The sequence below is a fragment of the Tinamus guttatus genome, unplaced genomic scaffold (genome assembly GCF_059628265.1).
Source record: "Tinamus guttatus ecotype Peru unplaced genomic scaffold, ASM5962826v1 Tinamus_guttatus_pri_ptg000058l, whole genome shotgun sequence".
Taxonomy (NCBI): domain Eukaryota; kingdom Metazoa; phylum Chordata; class Aves; order Tinamiformes; family Tinamidae; genus Tinamus; species Tinamus guttatus.
Window position 1 is genome coordinate 5,908,692 of NW_028288592.1, and position 21,015 is coordinate 5,929,706.

Genomic DNA, 21,015 nt, shown 5'->3' on the forward strand with positions numbered 1-21,015 from the left:
TGAACTCTATTCCACTTGCCATCTCTTCGCTTTGTGGCTTTTCCGGTTAAAGACATTGCATTTTTCTTTAAGCTTATGGTAGAATTAGAGAATTAAGCTCTCTAGACTCTGAGCTCTTTAGGCTCTGAGGTGATTCATTTCTAAGTAACTTCTTATTTCTTCTTAATATGTTGAACATTTATTATGCTTTTGTAGCTACTGTTTTACATCAGGCTCAGTTGTATGGTACATACCAGTCATTTTCAGTTATTTTACTATTCAAGCACACATGCAAACATGACATAGATGCATCTGTAAAACAGAGATCACAGAAATGAATGCTGTTTCAGCAAAAATGCATTTTAACTTTTAAATGAAAATTTTTCAATATATCAAAATCTTTTCCAAAACCTGAAAAGAATTGTCTCAATCTGTGTATCACATTTTTATTAGAAAAAAAAATTTACAACTTCAGCTCTAGTAGTTTATAATCTTGGTACATTTGTCAAAAATGAGGAAAATGTATTTGCAAATTTTTTTTTTGTACATTGCAACATTGAAAATCTTTGGAGAGTAAAGGGAGCATTTTCCTTTTCAAGCTTGCTTGTTACTCCCAGATTTCCCACATGTCCTTTACAGATAATAAGATTGAATATTTGCTCTTCTTGAATTGGGAACACAAAGATGTTTCCTTATTGCATTTCCTTATTTTTAAAGCTAATGTGCAGCTGGAACAAATAACAGAGAGATAGATGGTTTCCTAGATAAAGGAGACATCACAGAACTATTTTATCACCTTTCAATAAAGCAGCTGTTGTGTAATAAATTACAAGTTAAGGTGAAAATAAGGTGAATAGTATAAGAAATTTTAAGCAGGAAAGGAAGCATATATAACAATTAGGATGGAATGAAGCTATTGTCAGATTTCTTTACAGATGGACTTTGCAATACAGGAGTGTAATAACAGAAGTATGCTAATTAAATTGTCAGATGTTGCACAATAACACAAAAGGCAACATTATCATATGCAAGGTGTTGGACTATTCTGAGGGAGTATTTGGATGAACCTGAGAAGCCACACAAATGGGCTATGTAATAGTATATATATTATATATACAATATCACATATGTATACATATATATATAATCTTGTGTTTGAGGAAACATAATGGTTAAAAGTGATGGAATGGTAAAAACACCTTATGTGTAGTTATTAGTACAGGAAAACCAATAAAATATATCTATGAAAAACATAAATGAAATTTAATATGATATTGATTAAAACATTGTTATATTCACCCTTTGGGGAAATATTTATGCTATTTGGATTACTGTGTACAATTCTGATTATGAATATTGAAGATGAATTGAAACTGTAAAGTTCACATAGGGGATACTGTGATTACCAACTAAGCCCACCATACCAAAGAAAAGTTAAGGAACTATTAAGAAAAAAACAATACTGATACAGGAACAAATAGATACTAATAGATCAAATATAGAAAAGAAATAAGAGATAATAAGATGATTGGAACAACCTTTTAATCTTGCCTAAAGAATATACATAAAACTCTGCTGGTTCTAAGTAATATGTCAATCAGTTAGGGGACGAAAAGTACCCCTGTCTTTCCTAATGACTTTTAAAAATTATCAATTGACACCTGCTTTTTCAAGATTGCTTCTTCAGTTTAACCAATGAGAAATCAAACAAACAAACAAAAAAAACCCACTGATTGACAGTTGCCATTCAAATAAAAACTAACTATTCAGTAACTAACAATGTATTTGCAACCTAGGCTACATTATCTACTGATATTTTTATCTTAACAAGTACCTGTTTGAAGTATGCATGGCCTAAGAACACTGGAGTTTCACAGTAAATTTATTCATGTAACTCATTTTATAGAGCTCATTGGTTTCTACTTTTCCCTGAAACAGATGAGTAACATATACTGTCTATAACATACAAATTCATTTTATTCCAAAAAATTGAATGGCACAACCATAACTGAAAGTTTTAGACTTCTCTACTATATGTCCTTGAAAGTTACATTTGTAAAATATGCTCCTCATCCTAACTGAGAATTACTATCATCGTTCTTTTCTTGCAGTTACTTCTTTCACAGGAAAAAAAAAAAAAAAAAGAGCTGCCCGTTTGCTTTTGTTTCCTTTTAACAGAAATCAATAAACCTGTGCTATAAAAAAGGAAAATACATAACTGTATAATCTACAGATTGACTTCAAATGGTAGAACATCACAACAGTGTATCGAGTTAAGTGTCAAATATAATGACTTTGGCACACACTAGGAACTAGTTTATTCACATGGCAACTGTCTTGCAGAACCAAGCAGAAGAAATTTTGCCCTTTATTGATTGCCACAGCTTCAAAGATTTGCTTTAGTGAACTTTATATTCCACCTGCTGCTTTTGTTTATATGAAATAGCATATATTGTTATTGATCTATGATAAAGCAAGAAATCTTCTAACTTTAACTTTAAAAAATAGAATTATTTCTAAGTTCCACAATTAATCATTTTTTTTACTCTTAGTTGATGAAAAAAAAAAAGTGTATCTGTTTTTTCTGAAGAAAAAAAAAAGAGAACTATGAGAAATGTTGCAGGAAAATAATATTCCTCACTGGCATCTGTCTGGTCTTTCTGTTGTTGTTTGCACAGAAAAAAACAACAATGTAATTTTTGCCATTATTATTTGTAATTCTTACAGACTCACGCTGTGCTATTATTTGTATTCCAGTTGTTCTTCCAGACTCCATCTAAGCTTAACCATTAATAGAGGAGAGGGTTACTGGGAAATGAAAATTTGTTATGCATAGCAATGTTGATTTTTGCACAGGTAATTCTGAAATAATTGCCATCTACAGGAAATCTTTTAATCTCCTAAATTAGGAGCATAAAATGCTTATTAAACAGTAGATGAATGCAGTTCAGAATAGAACTGATCTATAGCAACAAGTAAATAAGTTGTTTAAATTAGACAAAGATGAAAGTTAAAAGAAGGAGATTGGATTCAAGTTCAAAAAACGGCTGACCTAATATGGGGCAGGTGACCAGATCTTGCTAAAGATTGTCTTTGTTCATATGAATCCACACTGAGGATTCCTGGGATTATATTCTTTAACACAGGCTCTCATCCATAGAAAAGTGTAACCTTGTCATCTAGGGAATTTATTAGTCATGTGAAAGTAAAGTCTCAAATCCAGCAGATCAAAGATTTGAACAGAGACTGCAGGTAGGTACCACTTAAGGAAGCACAATTATAATTTACTTTTGCCCTCTCTTATGGAAACTATATCCACGATTTAAGAATAGGGCCAGCTGAGGTGAAGAAAGACCGTGGTAGGAAATACTGTCTTTGAGACTTGTTTCATGTAATACTGAAGGAAATAGTAGCTAAGCATTTGTTTTCAGAACATTAGATAATATCTATGCAGTAGGTGTTGGCTGCACTTATGCTACTATATAAAAGTGAGGAAGAGACCAATACCTGATGATGGAGTATAGACGAGAATTTTTCTCATTATTAAGGGTTAGCCCTTCTTATAGAATTTTAAACTTTTGATTTTCTTTTTTCTTTTTGTTGTTTTACATTATAGACAGGGAATGAGATAACAAATTAGCAATTTGGACATTTGGGAGGTGTGTGCCAAAGCTTCATTTGCAGTCTTTGTTTGGTACCTTTAGTACCAAAATCAGTAAACAAATGTTCAAAGGTGTTTGAGTACCTGAATCACAATTTATAATTTAAAAAAAAAAAAAAAAGGATTGCCACTACATTTATTTTTAAGCAAGAAATTATAATGCAGAAACTAAGAACAAGATGCTTACACTGACCCAAAGATATTTCTTTATATTATAAAATCAACGCCCGAAGCATAGATCTCCCCAATCAAATTTAAAATTGTTTTGTTAGAGTAGCCTCTCTTTCAGAACTGTTTGAGAAGCCTTATCTTTCTCTATCAAATATTTTATCCTTCATTGGCAGTTCTTTCCTGCTGTGTCTATTTATCTTAGTCATTGGAATTTGAATGTATTCCCTTTTCGTATCTTTGCTGAAAGACAATCCAGCACAAAAATGTAAGTTTTTGTCTGTTTGTTTTATGAGATAATTTATTACAACTGGCAGTGACAAATTTTGTTGGTTACTTGATTGTAGCAGAGAGAATTTATAATGGCTTCCACACGCTATTAATTCTGCTAAAAGATTCATAGACGTAGAGCATACTGATGAATGTTGAAAAAAGTACACATCTATGCATTTACCATTTTGTCCTTCCACAATGAAGCAAATGCAGATTTTGGAATAAATCATTGTCTTGAAAAGAGGTTTTAGTGATGTCGACATTTATTTTTTAAGGGGATTTTATGGAAAATATACCATTATGTCCTTACATTTCTGCCAGTTTTACAATAGTTATATTTATTTAGTAATAAATTTCTGCAAATTTGAGTACTGTCTTACCAATAGATTTCCTGTTATTCTGTTTTTCATTTTTATTGGAAAATATGTGGAATTATGCAATGCAGCCATCACCATATATGCAGGAGAATGTTTTGTTTTCAGGTCAGTATCAGTTAATAAAGCTAGGAATTAAACTTGTGTTATGTAGATCAAGATTAGATTTCTGTTAAAATAGTATGTACTTTAGTTTGATAAGTCTCTTATGACTACTCTTCATTATTACAAAACGATAATCAGAAAATTTAGCTCCTTGAGATTTCATTATCAAGTAAAAAGCAAAATCTCCATCAAATTAGACACTGCATATGAAAAGGTCTCCCAAATATCTTGTAGTTAGTCAGGCGCATAGTGTAGATATATTTGCTCTGTACTGACCCTGGAGAGACATAGGTTAATAATTCCACAAAGTTCTTAATAGCAGTTCAGTGTTTTGCACAAGAGCATTAGCAATGTATTACCTGTATTTAACCACCTACAAACCTTGATTGTATGGCTGATTACAGCCTCCTCCAGGAGTTCTGCTTCTTTGCTTTTCATGCATCATATAATAAAGTGTCTACGGCATTTTCTCTTAGCCACATTATTAGGGTTTATTATTAATCCAGTGTCCTACTCTGATCTCTTGTATTTTTGCACACATATCCATATTTCTTACGTAGGGATCCCATGCAGCTCACTGAATGTGCAATTCAATTCAATATGCATCATATTCTTCTCTCTCTTTCGGACAAGATTTAACTCGGTATTTCACATTTGGACTGTAAAATAGGAATCTCTGCACATACCTGCTTCTTATAGCATTCATCTAGCCCTAAAGAAAACTGTAAAGGATGCAAGTTAGATAATTATGTGTGACTTCAAATAGGACAATGAAAAACTGCTCAACTTTACAGTTAATAAGTCATTTTCTTTTCTTCACCCTAGTGTGATTTTATATGCTGCTAGGATGTATTGCTCTTTAGAGGTCAAGTAGTTGTTTGAAAACATCTCTTACTGAAGTTAAAAGAAACTAGACATTGAATCTGACATTCCCCTAAATACCTTTATAGAACTATAAGCTTATCAGGTTCTGCAGAGAAGAATACCATTCCATCTCCACTGTCAAGTGGTACTTCTATTTATCTAGTATGAAACCTGATTAACTTCTCAATACCTTCAGTGTTAGAGGTAAAATGAAATAACTTTTGAATTGGTAGATCAACTTCAACTGAGTTTTTCGTTATTGGTTGAATTCAGTGAATTAAGAAGAATTTGTTCCTTGTGAAGGTCACAGACTAAATTATCTAGGACTTCTTTTAAGTGATCCATATAATTGCAATGCACTGCCAATTTTCATACTTCAATAAAAACTGAAGAACTGGCTCAATTTTATTAAATAAATTAATTATTAATGTGCTGTAATTATGATCTTTAAGTTTGAAGTAACACATCAAAATTTCATGTAAACTAGCAAGATAAGAAAATTTGATTGAAACAATTATATTTTCTATCAGAGTGGCATTTTCATTACTTTTTTCTTTAAGTTCTCTTTATTGTTGTATTGTATGAAAGAATCAGATTCTTTTACAAAATCTTCTTGAACTAAGAAAAGTGCTATATTTGGCTTACATAATTACAGTCATATAGAGAAAATGTATCATACTGTACCTCTCCACAATATTTCTCACTGACTGAAAGCAAATGCTTTTTAATTTATATTTTATGAATATTTTACCTAACATTGAAATGCTGCTGCTACTTATTCCCTCCCCCAAAAAAAGCTCTTTCACATATCTGTAGATAATCTCAGATTATCTACGCAAGCAGAGAGTAAAAAATATTTTTTTTAAAATGATATTAAGTATATTTTACCAATTTGATTAATTTTATGAAGATTTTATCCAATAAGAAGAAACAAAAAATCATATTTCAAAGGTTAACTTGCAACATGCACTCTTGGCATTTCCCTTTGTATGGGAGAAGAGATTTCTTTTTTAACTGTAGCATAGCATTCATAACATTCTTTTCTCTCTTCTTAATGTACATTGCTCTGAATGTACTTTCACCTATAATAATTTTCTACCTTAATTGAAATCCTGCAGAAGTTATTTCAGGCTCTTTCATGGCAGTTTAGAAACTGCTGATGTTTTATAAATGTCTTATTTTATTAACTGCTTTTTTTGATTAAACTCTTTTTTTGTCAAAAAGACAGTTATTCTGTGTTCTACTATCAGAAAAGGGGGAACTTGTTGAAAATATTCTTCCTTAGTTGTAGAATCTACAAAAAAAAATGCATGTAATTTATAATATTTTAGTCATCCAATTAATGAATCTTGAGACAGAGAAAAATGGAAAAATACTATGATCTAAAATGATTAAACTGACAGGAAAGGTGAATATTATAAACAACTTTAGCTCAGTCTAGCACAGAGCCATCCCATGAATTCAATTTAAAAAGTATTTAAAGATGGGTTCAGTGAATGTTTGTAAATAAGACAGCAAACAAAGGGTCTTCAGCTCATGCTAGAGTAAATAGTTGATTACACAGACTATCTTGCCTTAACAGTTTTGGATGTCGATACTATTATGGATGTTTTGGTGGAGTCTGCATTCTGTCATGGGACTTGCAAACTAAATGAAACCCCTTTTATAAATATGATTAGAAATAAATTTGCCTGAAATAGGTTCTTTCTATTAGGAAGCTACACATTCTAAGGTAGGAAGCAGAGCTCTGCAATAATGATATTACCTATGCAAAAGGTATTTATCTCTGAGTTTTTCTTTTTTTTTTTTTTAATTCAGGCAGTTGTTTGATGGAGAGGAAGGCTTTCTGTTTCCTTCATTTTTTTTCTTCCAAAGTAGATGTATATCCAAACTAGATGTATATCTAATTTATTCTACTACTTCATTCTCGATTTACCCAAGGAAATAAGACTTCTTTAATAATTTTCATTCAGAAAATTGTTTTTCATTTTTAGCTTGTGTTAATGACATAACCAATGCAGCATAGATAGACCTTTGCTTTCATACAATCTCATTTCTGAGGCAGATATTGATTAATTAAGCAGTGCAGCACTACTGCTGCCAACTATCTTCTCCCACTTTAAGTGGGCATATATTCTATGAGCTAAAGAAAATCTGTGTTGCTCTTTCAGGCACACTCAAAGGGCATAAAGAGGTGCACAGGGGCCTAAGCAAAGACAGGATGTAGTCTTTGATATTCGTAGTGAAACAATTTTGAAAGGCAAAACCTCATTAAGAAATGCCACAAAGGCATGATTTAACTGTTTTCGCAAGCCATACTACCTCAGATCAAAGGCAGCCTAGCCTTTTGAGGTTGGCTTGTCAAACTGAATTTAAAAGTGGCTTTTCAGATTATTTATCAAAGGTTTTGCAACCGTAGCGTATAAAATAGCACTGAGGTAGATGCTTTTCATTGAGTCGGTCACAATTTATTCTGATCTCTTTAAGCCTCCGTTGTAGTTTCTAGCCATCTTTATCTGAAAACATGTTTTAGGAATCTCTGCCCACTCTAATACTGAAAAGATGTGACCATAGCTGGAAATGCCAGATTTCCAGTTTGAATGACATTGAGCTTGGTCTAAATTCATGCCTATTCACTATGTCAGAATAATCTGGGAAACAGAAATCCGCAGTATCTCCTCAGGGAAAACTTTCATTGTGATCAGTGGAAATAAAAGTATTCACTGTTTAATACTCTCTTTTCCTTGTTGATCTTTCACCTGTAAACTAGCTACCAAGAAAGCAAGCTATTCAGGAAATAAATATTTTCAAAGATTTTGGATAGACTTATGGTGGGATTGAGGACATACTTATTTTCCAAGTTTTATTTTAAATAAATAATGTTGAAAATAAAATTCTTACAATACTGAAAGTACTCAAAAGCTACTAAGAAATATAAAATCTACATGAAGGCTAAAAATTCCAGGAGCCTGAGAGAAGGAAAAAAATGAACTATGTCTGTGATGCAAATGAGAACTTTTCAGGATGATATATATGGTACATGGCAGACATACAGTAAAAGAACAGTTAGAAGTAGTACACATAGTTTTTGCTAAAGGAAAAGCTGCTGAGATAATTATGTGAAATAGCAAGGTGAAAATACGAAACAAGGGAAAAAAATGAGGAACTTCACTAAGTTGAGAGTCATTGGATTATCTGACATCTCTGAATTCTGCAAGTACTAGCACATGAAATTGAAAGTCTTTTCACATGTATCATCAACAAATCCATCAAATCAAAAGCACCTAGTGCCAAAAACCAATCAAAACATAGCCCTGGAAAACATGGCTAAGATTGACCTTAATAATACCAGACTTTCAGATATATTATTTAAAGAAATATATTATACTTTTCCAGAGACCAGATACAAATATCAATATATAAATATAATAAATACAGAGAACTCACCTCTCAACAGTTGCTGAGAAAGACTAAGCTGCAAAAAGGGATATATTCTAAGTCATATTATAAAATAGAACCACTAAGAAGCACTAAGGACCAAGTAATATTGCTAAGTATCTTTGGATGTATGCATTGAAATTATGTTTCAAGAGAACTAGAGCAAGGGAAGAAATTAGAAAAAAAAGTCATAAATAATTACATGATTGTGGTAAGTTCTGAAGAAAAAAGTAAAATAGATGTTTAAAATCTGAAAATATTCATTTAGCAGTGCAGATGGCTGAACACCAGGTAGATAACTTCTCTTGGAAGACTTTGTAACCAATAAAACGAAATGGAGTTATTAACATTGTATAAGACCTAGGTACTTTAAAGTGTAGTTTTGAGCTAAAGAAAAGAGGTCAGAGCAAACATCCCCCTATCCAGCAGAGTTAGGGTGCAATATATACACATTTATATATAGCTATTATTATTATTATTATTATTATTATTATTTAGCTAGCTTTAGTCTCATTACTTGCTTAATAGTAGTTGTTATTAATAACAACTTTAGCTTGTTGAGCTTACATTCTTTGGCTAAGAAAGTACAATTTTACCATTTGTGAAGAAAGAAGGAAAACAGCAATAATCCATCACAGCATCCATAGAACTATCTCAAACTTTCAGCACTCATTGCAGAGTGGGTCTACAGGCTAAGGAGACTGGCTGTGTCTTAGTGACCTGTCCCTTTACTGGTGTTTCAGAAATGCTAGATATTCTGCTTTTACTTATAGTTTGATGACTCTGCTAATTGAAACAGAGGAATGAAAAATAGAATGCTTTGCTTTCAGTGCGGAAATGTCAGCTTATAGACTTATTTCAGTGAAAAAAGAATGAAATGAAAAGAACTTTCATGACAGAAGAAAGAAGAAATGAATGAGTAGATATTCCGACTTGGGAAATGCATGCTTGCTCTCAACAGCCTCCACAGAAGTGTTGGTGCTGTGCAATTTTGAAAACTCTATGAAATATTTAGTTGCCCAAATGCTGAATTAGAAGTCCAATGGGAAATCTTGGGCCCAAGAATGTTCAGCTTAATTTTTAGAGCTCAATCTACATGCAATTGTCTACAACCTACTTTTGCCTACTTTACCTCCAGACCTCATTCTAGTAAGGCATGTATCTCTTGTGTATCTTTGTCATACCTGCCAAGCTCAGGTGAATTTCACAGTACCCTGGGACAGCATTTGATCCCTGCCTTCCACAGCTAAACCAAATCCTAGATGTCTTCTGAGAGCTAGACAGCTAATATCCACCTAGGTGTAAATGCCTGCATTTAAACACAGTTGAGTCAAGGGTGTGTAGTTTATTGAGTGCCATACTACAGTTTTCTTTTTTCTCTCTGCCTGCTGCAGAAGTAGTACAGAAGCAGAGGTACTGTTTGAAGTAGAAGTAGTAGTCAACTGAATTATTCTCTAGGCTCGTTTGTTATACTGACCACTCTGATAAGAACTGTGCTATAGTATGGGTAGCTACCCACATCTTAACATTTAAATGTAGGTGTCTTAACCTACATTTGTATCTCACCAGTAGGTATCAGAAAACTGTGTACTAAAGTAAATGTCTTAAGCTTGCATTTAAAGACATAGTTGTGAAAGAGCCTGTTTTCTTTAAGATCCTATCTCACACAGTGGAGCCATGGCCCCGCCTGACTCTTTTTGTTAGAATGCAAATATGCAGTATCAAAATGTTCCAAGGCTACTGTGATATATGTAGTGTTATCATTATACTTCCTTATTCATCAGCACCTATGCCAAGGAAACATAATGGCAAATGTACATTTAAGTAGCTCTGAATTCATGGAACATTTAGGATAGTAAAAGCCTCCAAATGAATAATGGCTTCATGCAGGGAGCTTTTGCATCCTAAATTGCTCAATAGCTGTGCTTTAAAATAGCCTGCATTGCTATTAGTTATTCTCCAGGCACTGTAGAAAAGGCAGCAGACTGCAAAAGGACTCATATAAGGAATGAATGCAGTATGGTAGTAGTTGGAAAGAGTAGAGAGAACTATTTCCTCCTGGGAATCTTTGTAAAGGGAGAAAGGAAACAATTTTCCTGCCTTCAGATAGTTACAAATGCAATCGAATTTTTGTTAGACCATATTTTTACACTTTTAAAACATTTTCAGAACTTTTCCTGACCTTGCCTACATAATTCAGCCCTTATAATATGTTCCGATGAAGAAAATCAATATGCAAGGCCTGTGGGTGTCATTTTCCTTACTTGCTGAATACATATTTTAATGTTAGCATGGTAAAAAAAATCTTCAACTTAACATAGATCTTGCAAAAACAAAGTCTGCTCTGAACTGCATATTTAATCTCTAATATATGGCGACTATTAATCCTTATTATATGGCAAGTGTAAAATTCATTCTGGACGTAAGCCTCCTATTGCAAGTACAGGAAATGAATACTGAATACTAGATCAAAGACAGAATATAGTTTTGCTTATGGGCTTCTTATTTAGCATACAGAACTTTTGCAATATTTATTGATTTATTTATCTTATTTAAGAGATATGTATTAGGCTTTTTTGAATTATTAAGTATTAAGGAATTATAAAAGGTAGCATATTAAAGTTAAAGACAGCAGTAGTTAAACCAGATCTCACTACTTAGATGAATAATAAAATCAGAGAGAAACTATATCATCACCGGATTTGAGATTTTTTCTTATTATTATTTTGTCTGATAAGAATTATCATCTACTGTATTTTGGATGTTCTGTAAGTGTAAATTGATAAAATAGTATTTATTGACGGTTTCAGGAATATATAAGACAGCAGTTTAGAAATATAGATTTTGTAGTCATATTATTATTATTGAAGTTGAGTGCCAATTTAGCAACTTTTATAAGTATCTTTTGTAAATTAAAATATGTAAATTGTATTAATATAAAGATTTGTGGATTTTTTTGCACGACATATAAATAAAAACAATAATTGTCCTTTTCAGAACTATTATTTCTTGATAGCAATATACTATTGCTGTTTTAATAACTTTCTATGGATACTTTACTATCCTTTTCTGCTTGGGCATTGTCTTTGAACAGGATTGTTTTTTAAGAATCTGTTTGCAATACAAAATTATTCATCAGATAACAAGCAAATATAGTTCAGCCTCTAGACTATATGCGACTAATTTGCCAAAACTATTGTTTCAAATATTTACTCTTAATTTTACCATTCATGCATTGTAATTTTCAAAACTAGGTAATGCTGCTTTCCACCAAGTAGGGCAAAACACTAAGTAGAACGTGAATTGGCTAATGGCATTAAAAACACATGAAAATATAAGATTCATGAGTTTGAGAGATTATTTTCTTTTTTATTGTTCTTGTTGCAGATGATAGATGGAAAAACAGATACTCATTCTTATTTCTACATTTTTGAGATTTTTTTTTATTGATGTTTTTATTTTGTGGGTTTTCTTAGGTTATATTCAGTTGGAGGTCGGGATGGAAGTTCCTGCTTGAGTTCAATGGAGTATTATGATCCTCACACAAATAAATGGAATATGTGTGCTCCAATGTGCAAGAGAAGAGGAGGTGTAGGAGTGGCTACATGTGATGGATTTCTTTATGCAGTTGGAGGCCATGATGCTCCTGCTTCTAACCATTGCTCCCGCCTCCTGGACTATGTAGAAAGGTATTCAATTAGTGTTTAATGATACAAGCATTTTTTTGGTGGGGGGCGGGGAGGAATGGGATACCAGACGAAATCCAAAAGTGTGATTTTCTCAGTGAAATTATGGTGAAATCAAACTGATGCTTGCTAGTGAATGGCAATGAATGAAATACCTATTTCCTACTTATTGAAAAATTCCATAGATATTTCTAGAAAAAAAAATGGAGATTATTTTCTTTTCTACTTTTTCACATTATTATTATATTATATCGTATTATATTGTATGATATAATATATTATCATTGCACAATCTTTTCATGTCTCCTCTAAGAAGACAGTAGACCTTGCAGAGCCATAAGCTAAATATTGCAGAGAAAAAAAAAATCAGCATTGAAACAATTTTATAATACCAAGTTTTGTTTAAATGTTTTTAGCAGATTTTAAATTTTAGCTGAGCAAGGAAGACAAATATAAGTGCGTATGTCATATGCATTTTCAGGACATTACAGTAGACATTACTTCAGACATTACTTCATTCAGTAGCAGTACCCTGAATTTTGTATATTCTGTAAATCAGGAATGCCTAGAAGGGCACAAGGACGCAGTTGGAGTCATTATAATGGGCAATTTGAGGATGCTATTCAAACTTTTCTTGAAGGTTGGGCTTACTGCTTTTGAGGGGTTTACAGGCTTTAAAACACAAGAAAAAGGAATATATCTCCAAATACGTACAGATCGCAAAGTTAAAAGTATTAAAAAGAAAAACAAAAGAAATCTAGACATGCAATAGAAGTTAGGCACTGGGACTGAATGTTTACTGGAGCAATCAAACTTTTATTAAATGGTAATTGTAGCTTCTGATGAATTTTGTTTTAGCATTTACCACTGTCCCAACATATAATCCTTAAGTTATGAATTAAAATTTGAAAGCTTTTAGTCTCCTAGCTATTTTGTTTAGATTCTTTCCCCTCTCCCAACCAAAGTAAGTTGCAAAACAGATCACAGATTGCAAAATAATTTAAATTTCCATGTCTCCAACCAATGAAAGTTCATCAGATCTGTCATCTTGGGAAATAAATATTCATATTAAGACTACTAATGGCAGAAATTCTGAGATAGAAATCTTCCAAACTACTGCTACTGCTTACTAGTACTTATAAGAAACCCTTTTTCTTTCCCATTGTTGTGTCTGAGAAGAAAACTCTTTTTGTGGCAGACACCATTTTTGTACTTCTTAAGAGAATTGTAACATGCAGTTAAACTTTATGGGCTTATTTTATGTAATAGCATATGAATGTCAGTGTACACAGCATTTCTCAAGTAGTTATTTGTGCACTGACAGCAAAAAAAAGGCGATATATATGGTCAATGAGCAGCTGGCTTTCAGAGTAAAAAAATGAAGCTAAAAAATCAGAACTTGTAAGCCTATTAGTTCGCCTAGAGTAGGTGAAAATTAAATCATGGAATCCATTAAGACACGAACAGTCTCTTATAGCCCTCCCAGTGTTAGGAATATAAGGTTGCTTGGCTGTGATTTAGCATGACTATTTTTATATTCAAAAATAATAGCTTATTTTTGCAAAAATAAAAACACCATAATGACTTAGAAACCAAGGACTAATAGATATTAGCAAAGTCCATTATTTTAAGTTTTTTTAGACAACTCTGAATCATAGAATCATAGAATCATTATTTTTGGAAAAGACTTTAAGATCGAGTCCAACCATAAACCCTTCAACATCATGCCTGCTAAACCCTGTCCTAAGAAGTGCCTCATCAACACATTTCTTGAACCCTTCCAGGGATGGGAACTCTACCACTTCCCTGGGCAGCCTGTTCCAATGATTCATAGAATCATAGAATCATAGAATGCTTAAGGTTGGAAGGGACCTCTAGAGGTCATCTAGTCCAACCCCCCTGCACACGCAGGATCACCTAGAGCATGTGACACAGGACTGCATCCAAGCGGGTTTTGAAGATCTCCAGAGAAGGAGACTCCACAACCTCTCTGGGCAGCCTGTTCCAGGGCACTGTCACCCTCACTGTTAAAATTTTTTTTCTTAAGTTCCTGTGGAACTTTTGGTGCTTCAGCTTGTGGCCATTACCTCTACTTCTGTCGGCGGCCACCACTGGAAAGAGGCCAGCACCATCCTCCTCACTGCCTCCCTTGAGGTACTTGTAGACACTGATCAGATCCCCTCTCAACCTTCTCTTCTCCAGGCTGAACAGGCCCAGGTCCCTCAGCCTCTCCTCGTAGGGCAGATGTTCCAAGCCCCTGATCATCCTTGTAGCCCTGCGCTGGACTCTCTCCAGCAGCTCCACATCCCACTTGTACTGTGGAGCCCAGAACTGGACACAATACTCCAGATGCGGCCTCATCAGGGCTGAGTAGAGGGGCAGGATCACCTCCCTTGACCTGCTGGAGATGCTCTTCTTAATGCAGCCCAGGATTCCATTGGCCTTCTTGGCCATGAGGGCACACTGCTGCCTCATGGTCAACTTGTCATCCACCATGACACCCAGGTCTTTCTCTGCAGAGCTGCTCATCACTCTTTCCATGTTGAAATTTTTCTTAATATCTAACCTGAACCTCCCCTGGTGCAGCTTGAGGCCATTTCCTCTTTCCTATAGGCAGGTATTTCGGAGAAGAGATCCACCCTTGCCCCAACTACTCCTTTCAGGTAGTTGTAGAAAGCAATAAGGTCTCCCCTGAGTCTCCTCTTCGCCAGACTAAAAAACCCCAGCTCCCTTAGACGCTCTTCGTAAGGTCTGTGCTCCAGCCTTTTCACCAGCTTTGCTGCCTTTCTTTGGACATTCGCACCTTTATCTCTTTCTTGTAGTGAGAGGCCCAAAATTGAACACAGTATTGAAGTGCAGCCTCATCAGCGCCAAGTACAGGGAGACGATCACTTCCCTGGTCCTACTGGCTACACTGTTCCCGATATAAGCCAGGAGACCATTGGCTTCCTTGGCCACCTGGGCACACTGCTGGCTCACGTTCAATCGAGTGTTGACCAGCACCCCCAGGTCCTTTTCTGCCGCTCAGCTCTCCAGTCACTCTGCCTCAGGCCTGTGGCGCTGCATGGGGTTGTTGTGACCAAAGTGCAGGACCTGGCACTTGGACTTGTTGAATCTCATACAGTTGGTCTCCACCCATCAATCCAGCCTGTCCAGATCTCTCTAAAGAGCCAACCTACCCTCAAGCAGATCCACTCTTCCTCCCAGCTTGGTGTTGTCTGCAAATTTGCTGAGGGGTGCACTCAATCCACTCATCCAGATCATAGGAAAAGAAATTAAAGAGGACCGGGCCCAGCACCGACTCCTGGGCAACATTGTACGTGACCGGTCACCAGCTGCATTTACCTCCATTCACCACCACTGGATGACCTCTGGGCCCAGTAATCCAGACAGTTCTTCACCCAGTAAAGAGTACATCTGTCTAAGCCATGAGCAGCCAGGTTCTCCAAAAGAATGTAGTGGGAGACTGTGTCAAAGGCCTTACTGAAGTCTAAGTAGACCACATCCACAGCTTTTACCTCTCCTCTAGGAGAGTCACCTGGTCATAAAAGGAGATCAAGTTGGTAAGGCAGTACCTGCCTTTCATAAAAGCATGTTGGCTGGGCCTGATCCCATGTTGTCACAAACATGCTGTGTGATGACCCTTAAGATGATCTGATCCAAAACTTTATCTGATACCGAGGTCAGACCGACAGGCTTGTAGTTCTGTGGATGCTCCAGCCAACCCTTCTTGTAAATGGGTGTCACATTTGCAAGTTTTCAGTTGCCTGGAACCTCCCCTGCTGACTCCTGCTTATCAGGATGATGGAGAGCAGCTTGGTGAGCACTTCCGCCGGCTCCCTCAGAACCCTTGGTGGATTGTGTCTGGCCCCATAGATTTGTGAGTGTCCAAGTGGAATAACAGGTCACTGACTATTTCCTCCAGGATTATGGGGGGTTTATTCTGGGGGGAGGACACTCTTATGGTATCTTCCTGCTCAGGGGAGCCAGTACCTTGAGGATAAGTGATCCAGGTGTTAAAGACTGAGGCAAAGAAGGCATTAAGTACCTCAGCCTTATCCTCATGCTTGGTGAAAATGTTCCTTGTCACATCCCATAAAGGATGGAGGCCCTTCTGTTCTTGTTAATCTGTTTGTAGAAACATTTTTTGTTGTCTTTTACAGTGGTGGCTAGATTGAGCTCCATCCGAGCTTTCGCCTTTCTTATTTCCTTCCTACATACCCTAGTGACTTCCTTGTACTCTTCCTGAGTTGCCTGCCCCTTCTTCCAGAGGTGGTAAACTCTCTTTTTTTTTCCCTGGAGCCTCAGAAATAGTTCCCTATTCAGTCAGGAGGGTCTTCTTCCCCTCCGGCTCATTTTTTGGCACACAGGAATGGCTTGCTAAATTTTAAGTTTTATCTGAAAATCTGAAAGTTTTACTTTCTGCCAATAGCAGACATCAAATTACATCAGGCATTTTTAATTATGTTTCCTTTCTTCCTCAAGAGCAAAACTTTTTTCTCTTTGTTACTTCAATCATTTTATCATTCTGATAGAGCTTGCGAGAATGTGTTTTATTCAAATACCAACTTTCTTCTGGAAACTGTCAAAACACATAATGATTCAAAAAAAATCTAAGATTATGGAAATTTAGTGAGAACAGATATGTGTTTATGAATGCTATTGTTAAAATTCTGCTCAACAATAATTAGGACTCCCAATTTGAACTCTTTTGAAGTTGATGTGATTGGAAAGGACTTCCTATGGATTGATCACAAAGGAAAACAATACTTATGTTTTTCTGTACTTTACAAGCTGGTAAAATATAACTTTGTATTCTCCTTAAGGGTAAAATCACTAGTTCAATTTAAGAACTATGCAATTTTTGATACATTTTGGCAAATTTTATAAAGCAGCAGTCTTTACCAAGTATAACTCCAGAGGTGGCATTTATTGAAAAAATAAGCAAGCGATGTATAGTTTTTCGACTTCTTACCTTGATGATTTCAGATAGATTGATTTCTTTCCACATTCAGTAACTTTTTTTGTTACCTTTTACACTCTAGAGCATATCTAGTTATTATCCAGATGAAATATACAGAGAGTATTTAGCTGAATAAAGAATATAAGGAAACTCAGGCATTTTCCTGGCAATTAAAAAAAAAAAAAAAAAACAAGCTCTTGAGTAGTTCTATTTTGTTGACTGTATTGTGTAGTAAGCATTTTATTTAGCCCCTGGTTATCTATCTATTAAAAAAAAAAAGAAAGAAAGGAAGAAAAGAAAGTCCAAAAATGTCATTTATATTTACCTTGTCCACTTCTGCAGCTCACCTTGGCCCTTGCAATTCAAGGGTACTGTATCAAAAATCCTGTTAAAGTTTATTGCCTTTAGGCAAGTGAAGATACAATGCATATTGCTAAAGTGGGTTGTGAAAGTCTTTCATCTAAAGGAATATGGTGCTGCATTCAAAATGAACATTTTGGGGGGCTTTTATAACATGTACATTTCACTTTCATATATTCAGGCAAGTCTCTATCAAGTCTTAATAAATATTTATAATAATTCTAGGTATTAATTATAATTATATAATTATGCAATTATATCACTTGGAAAGAGAGTAAAATAAAACAATGAAAATGAATAAGGAAGAAGGTAAAATGAACATCACTGTCATTTTACTGACATCCTAGATATAAGAAGTTGAACACAGCATCTTACTGCCTTACCTTCCAAGAAGTTCCAATAAAGTCAGTAAGAAAAGTAGCTAGTGGATGAGTAGAATTTTTTGTTGACAAATTATTTATCTGTCCAGAGCGATTTAACCAAGGTTAGATTAAAGAGAAGCAATTCTGTTACTGCTTAGTTAGAAGGTCATTATTATGTGTCATTATTATGTGTGAAAAAGCACTTATAGGAAGAAAAACACTAAAACATTGCTGTTGAAATATATATTTTTTCTAAATCACAATTTTAAATGTAAGGCAGGACATCTAACCGTATTCATACAATTTGCTTACTGAAGAGCTGAATAACTGAAATACTTAAAGGCATGTTACTATCATTAGCCTTAGTACCAAAAAGCCTGGAATTTTCTCTTTTGTTGAGCATATTTACAACTACTTTCCATACCATTATCAACTTCTGGTTAAGAAATATCAGACTACAAGAACACATAAGGACAGAACTCAGCTATCCAAAGAAATAAATTTATAGATAATGCTGTCCATTAAAGAAGTAGGAGAAAGAGGTTTGACACCTATTTTTATACAATATAGTAGTTAAAGGACTTGTACAAGAATAAAGAAGTTGGCTTCAGTGTTTCTCAGCCTGAGGTAACTGAGGAGCACTTCTCAAGTCTCAAGACTGTGTCAATTATAAGGTTACAGACACAGAAAGATGTGCAGAGGGAGCTTATTCTCCATATACTCTGAAGCAGCAAATAACCATCTTGCAGAAAGTTAAAAGATTCATGAGCGAAAGAGGACAGGAATGCAAGAGAGAGCATGATTTATAGATTACTGCTTTGGCTTTTGGCTGGATTTTGCTCTAAGGGCTGTTGCTGCATAATATACAGTGGCTGTATAATTAAAAATATAGGTTCTTGTAGCAAGCACTTGAACCCAGTTCTTCATTCAGATGAGAGCTCTGCTCAGTCTGTATTTCTTGATTTGCTTCTCTGTGAGAAAACTAATTGTAACTATTTTCTGCATTACAGTGTCAATTTTAAAATATGGGAGAGGGTCCTCATCTGAGCAGACTATAGTCTGCTGTGCAGGGCAATCTTCTGCAAGCTGGCAAATGCCATTTGAACCCCTTGAAAACATGTTTGGAGCTAGAGTTGCTACATTTCTATCTGTATATAGAGAGGTAATGTAAAAGGAAATACTGGAGTAGGGGAGATGATGCAGGGGAGGGTAGCATGATATCGGATGTACCATTTGCTTAGTATTACGTATTGACTAGTTCTAGTAGCTTCTGTGTTCAAGATGTCGCTTTTTTCATTCCTTCTCTGAAGCAATAACAACTTCAGTGCAGTGTTAAGGCAACAGAGGATTTTAGATTTCTCTTGGGGAAGCACCTTAAAATAAAGTATTAGGAAAGTTAATCTTGAGGGGGAGTGGAGTGGGAGGAGTACCTAGCTCAAGTTCTGATTTAATTGCACAAAATGCCAAATATTTTCTGGAAAGAGAAAGAGAGAAACAGAACTGATGATACTTTTAAATCAACACTTCTTTAAATTACAATACCACAATTGAGTGGCAGACACAGGAAAATAACTGAGAGTTAGGAACAAAGCAAACAAAGCAGAGTGTAACATTGGCTATAGTTATATTTGTAGGTACATCCATTTATAAGCAGAAGCCTGAAGTCAAGTGATAGAAAGTGATTTCTGTCTTAGCTTAATTCCAGCTTCCTTCTCTTAAACAAGTTATTTTTTCCACAGTCGTTATTGGTTCTAAGTCTCTCCTTAGCTCCCCAATATGCCCTTCAAAAATAATGAAAGGCAATAATATTTCTTTTAATTCAAATAATCTGAAATAACTTGTGGTTTCTATTGCAGCAAGCCAAAGTAATGGTCTTACAGCATGAAAATGAGGCTATGTATTGTATTGTCCTGAGGAACATGGGATCGTTTGGAGGTGTTTAAAGGTGAAAAGACAGTTAAATTTTACAGTTATAGCTTCTGTGTTTTTAGGTTACTGTAGATCAATTTAGAATGAGGTATCTGGAAACAGGAAGGTGTTTTTATTTTGTTTTATTTTTTAATACTAACCAATGGGAATACTAGTAAACAAGAAAACAATGTTCTTACAAGTACCAATTGAGCACAGGTAGTTTGAAAGGTGGTACATTAAGACATGTTGTCAATAGTGGTTTTAGTAACAATTTTTAGATCTTTGTAAATTCTGGATAGTGACCAAGGGAAAAGGAAAAAAAAAAAAAAAAAAAAAAAGGAAAAGCAGATAGTTCCAAGAAGTAAAAGAAGTCTGAATTTTGTTATTCACAACAAGTCTGTCTGGGATCCTGGGATCTATGTGGGCTGGCATTCCCATATGATGGCATTATTCCTTGTGGGGTGCTCTGCACATTGTCTATTCATCACTTTATCACAAAACACTCCAGTCAGGGACTGGTCCATTATATATTTTTCTTATGTTACTTTTGGTATAGTAGCATTCTGGTAACATTAGTCATCTGAAAATGAGATATCAAGTTTAAACTAATGCTCCAGACATCCAGAGCAACCAATTGACAGGTATCATCAGAAGATGATGCAATTTTAATTGGCAATAGCTGTTGAATATAAATACAATGAGTTTGCCTCTGAAACTAATTGATAATAAAAATTTAAATTGACAACTTACACTAAATATTTACGTTCTAAGTAGGTAACATTACATAAGGAGAATTTAACTTTTAGTTTCAAAAGTTCTATGATTAATGTCTTACTGCAAGAGATCACATAAATATGAAAACAGTACTATT

The 21,015-nt window shown here is 34.8% G+C and overlaps 1 protein-coding gene across 1 annotated transcript in view; it reads left to right on the forward strand.

The window, feature by feature from the left end:
- The window catches only part of KLHL1 (kelch like family member 1), a 212,004-nt gene that overhangs the window by 185,869 nt on the left and 5,120 nt on the right, over positions 1-21,015 (forward strand). The window contains exon 9 of the mRNA XM_088540305.1: positions 12,339-12,551. Coding sequence (XP_088396431.1) covers positions 12,339-12,551 — 213 coding nt within the window. The remainder of the gene's footprint in view (positions 1-12,338; positions 12,552-21,015) is intronic.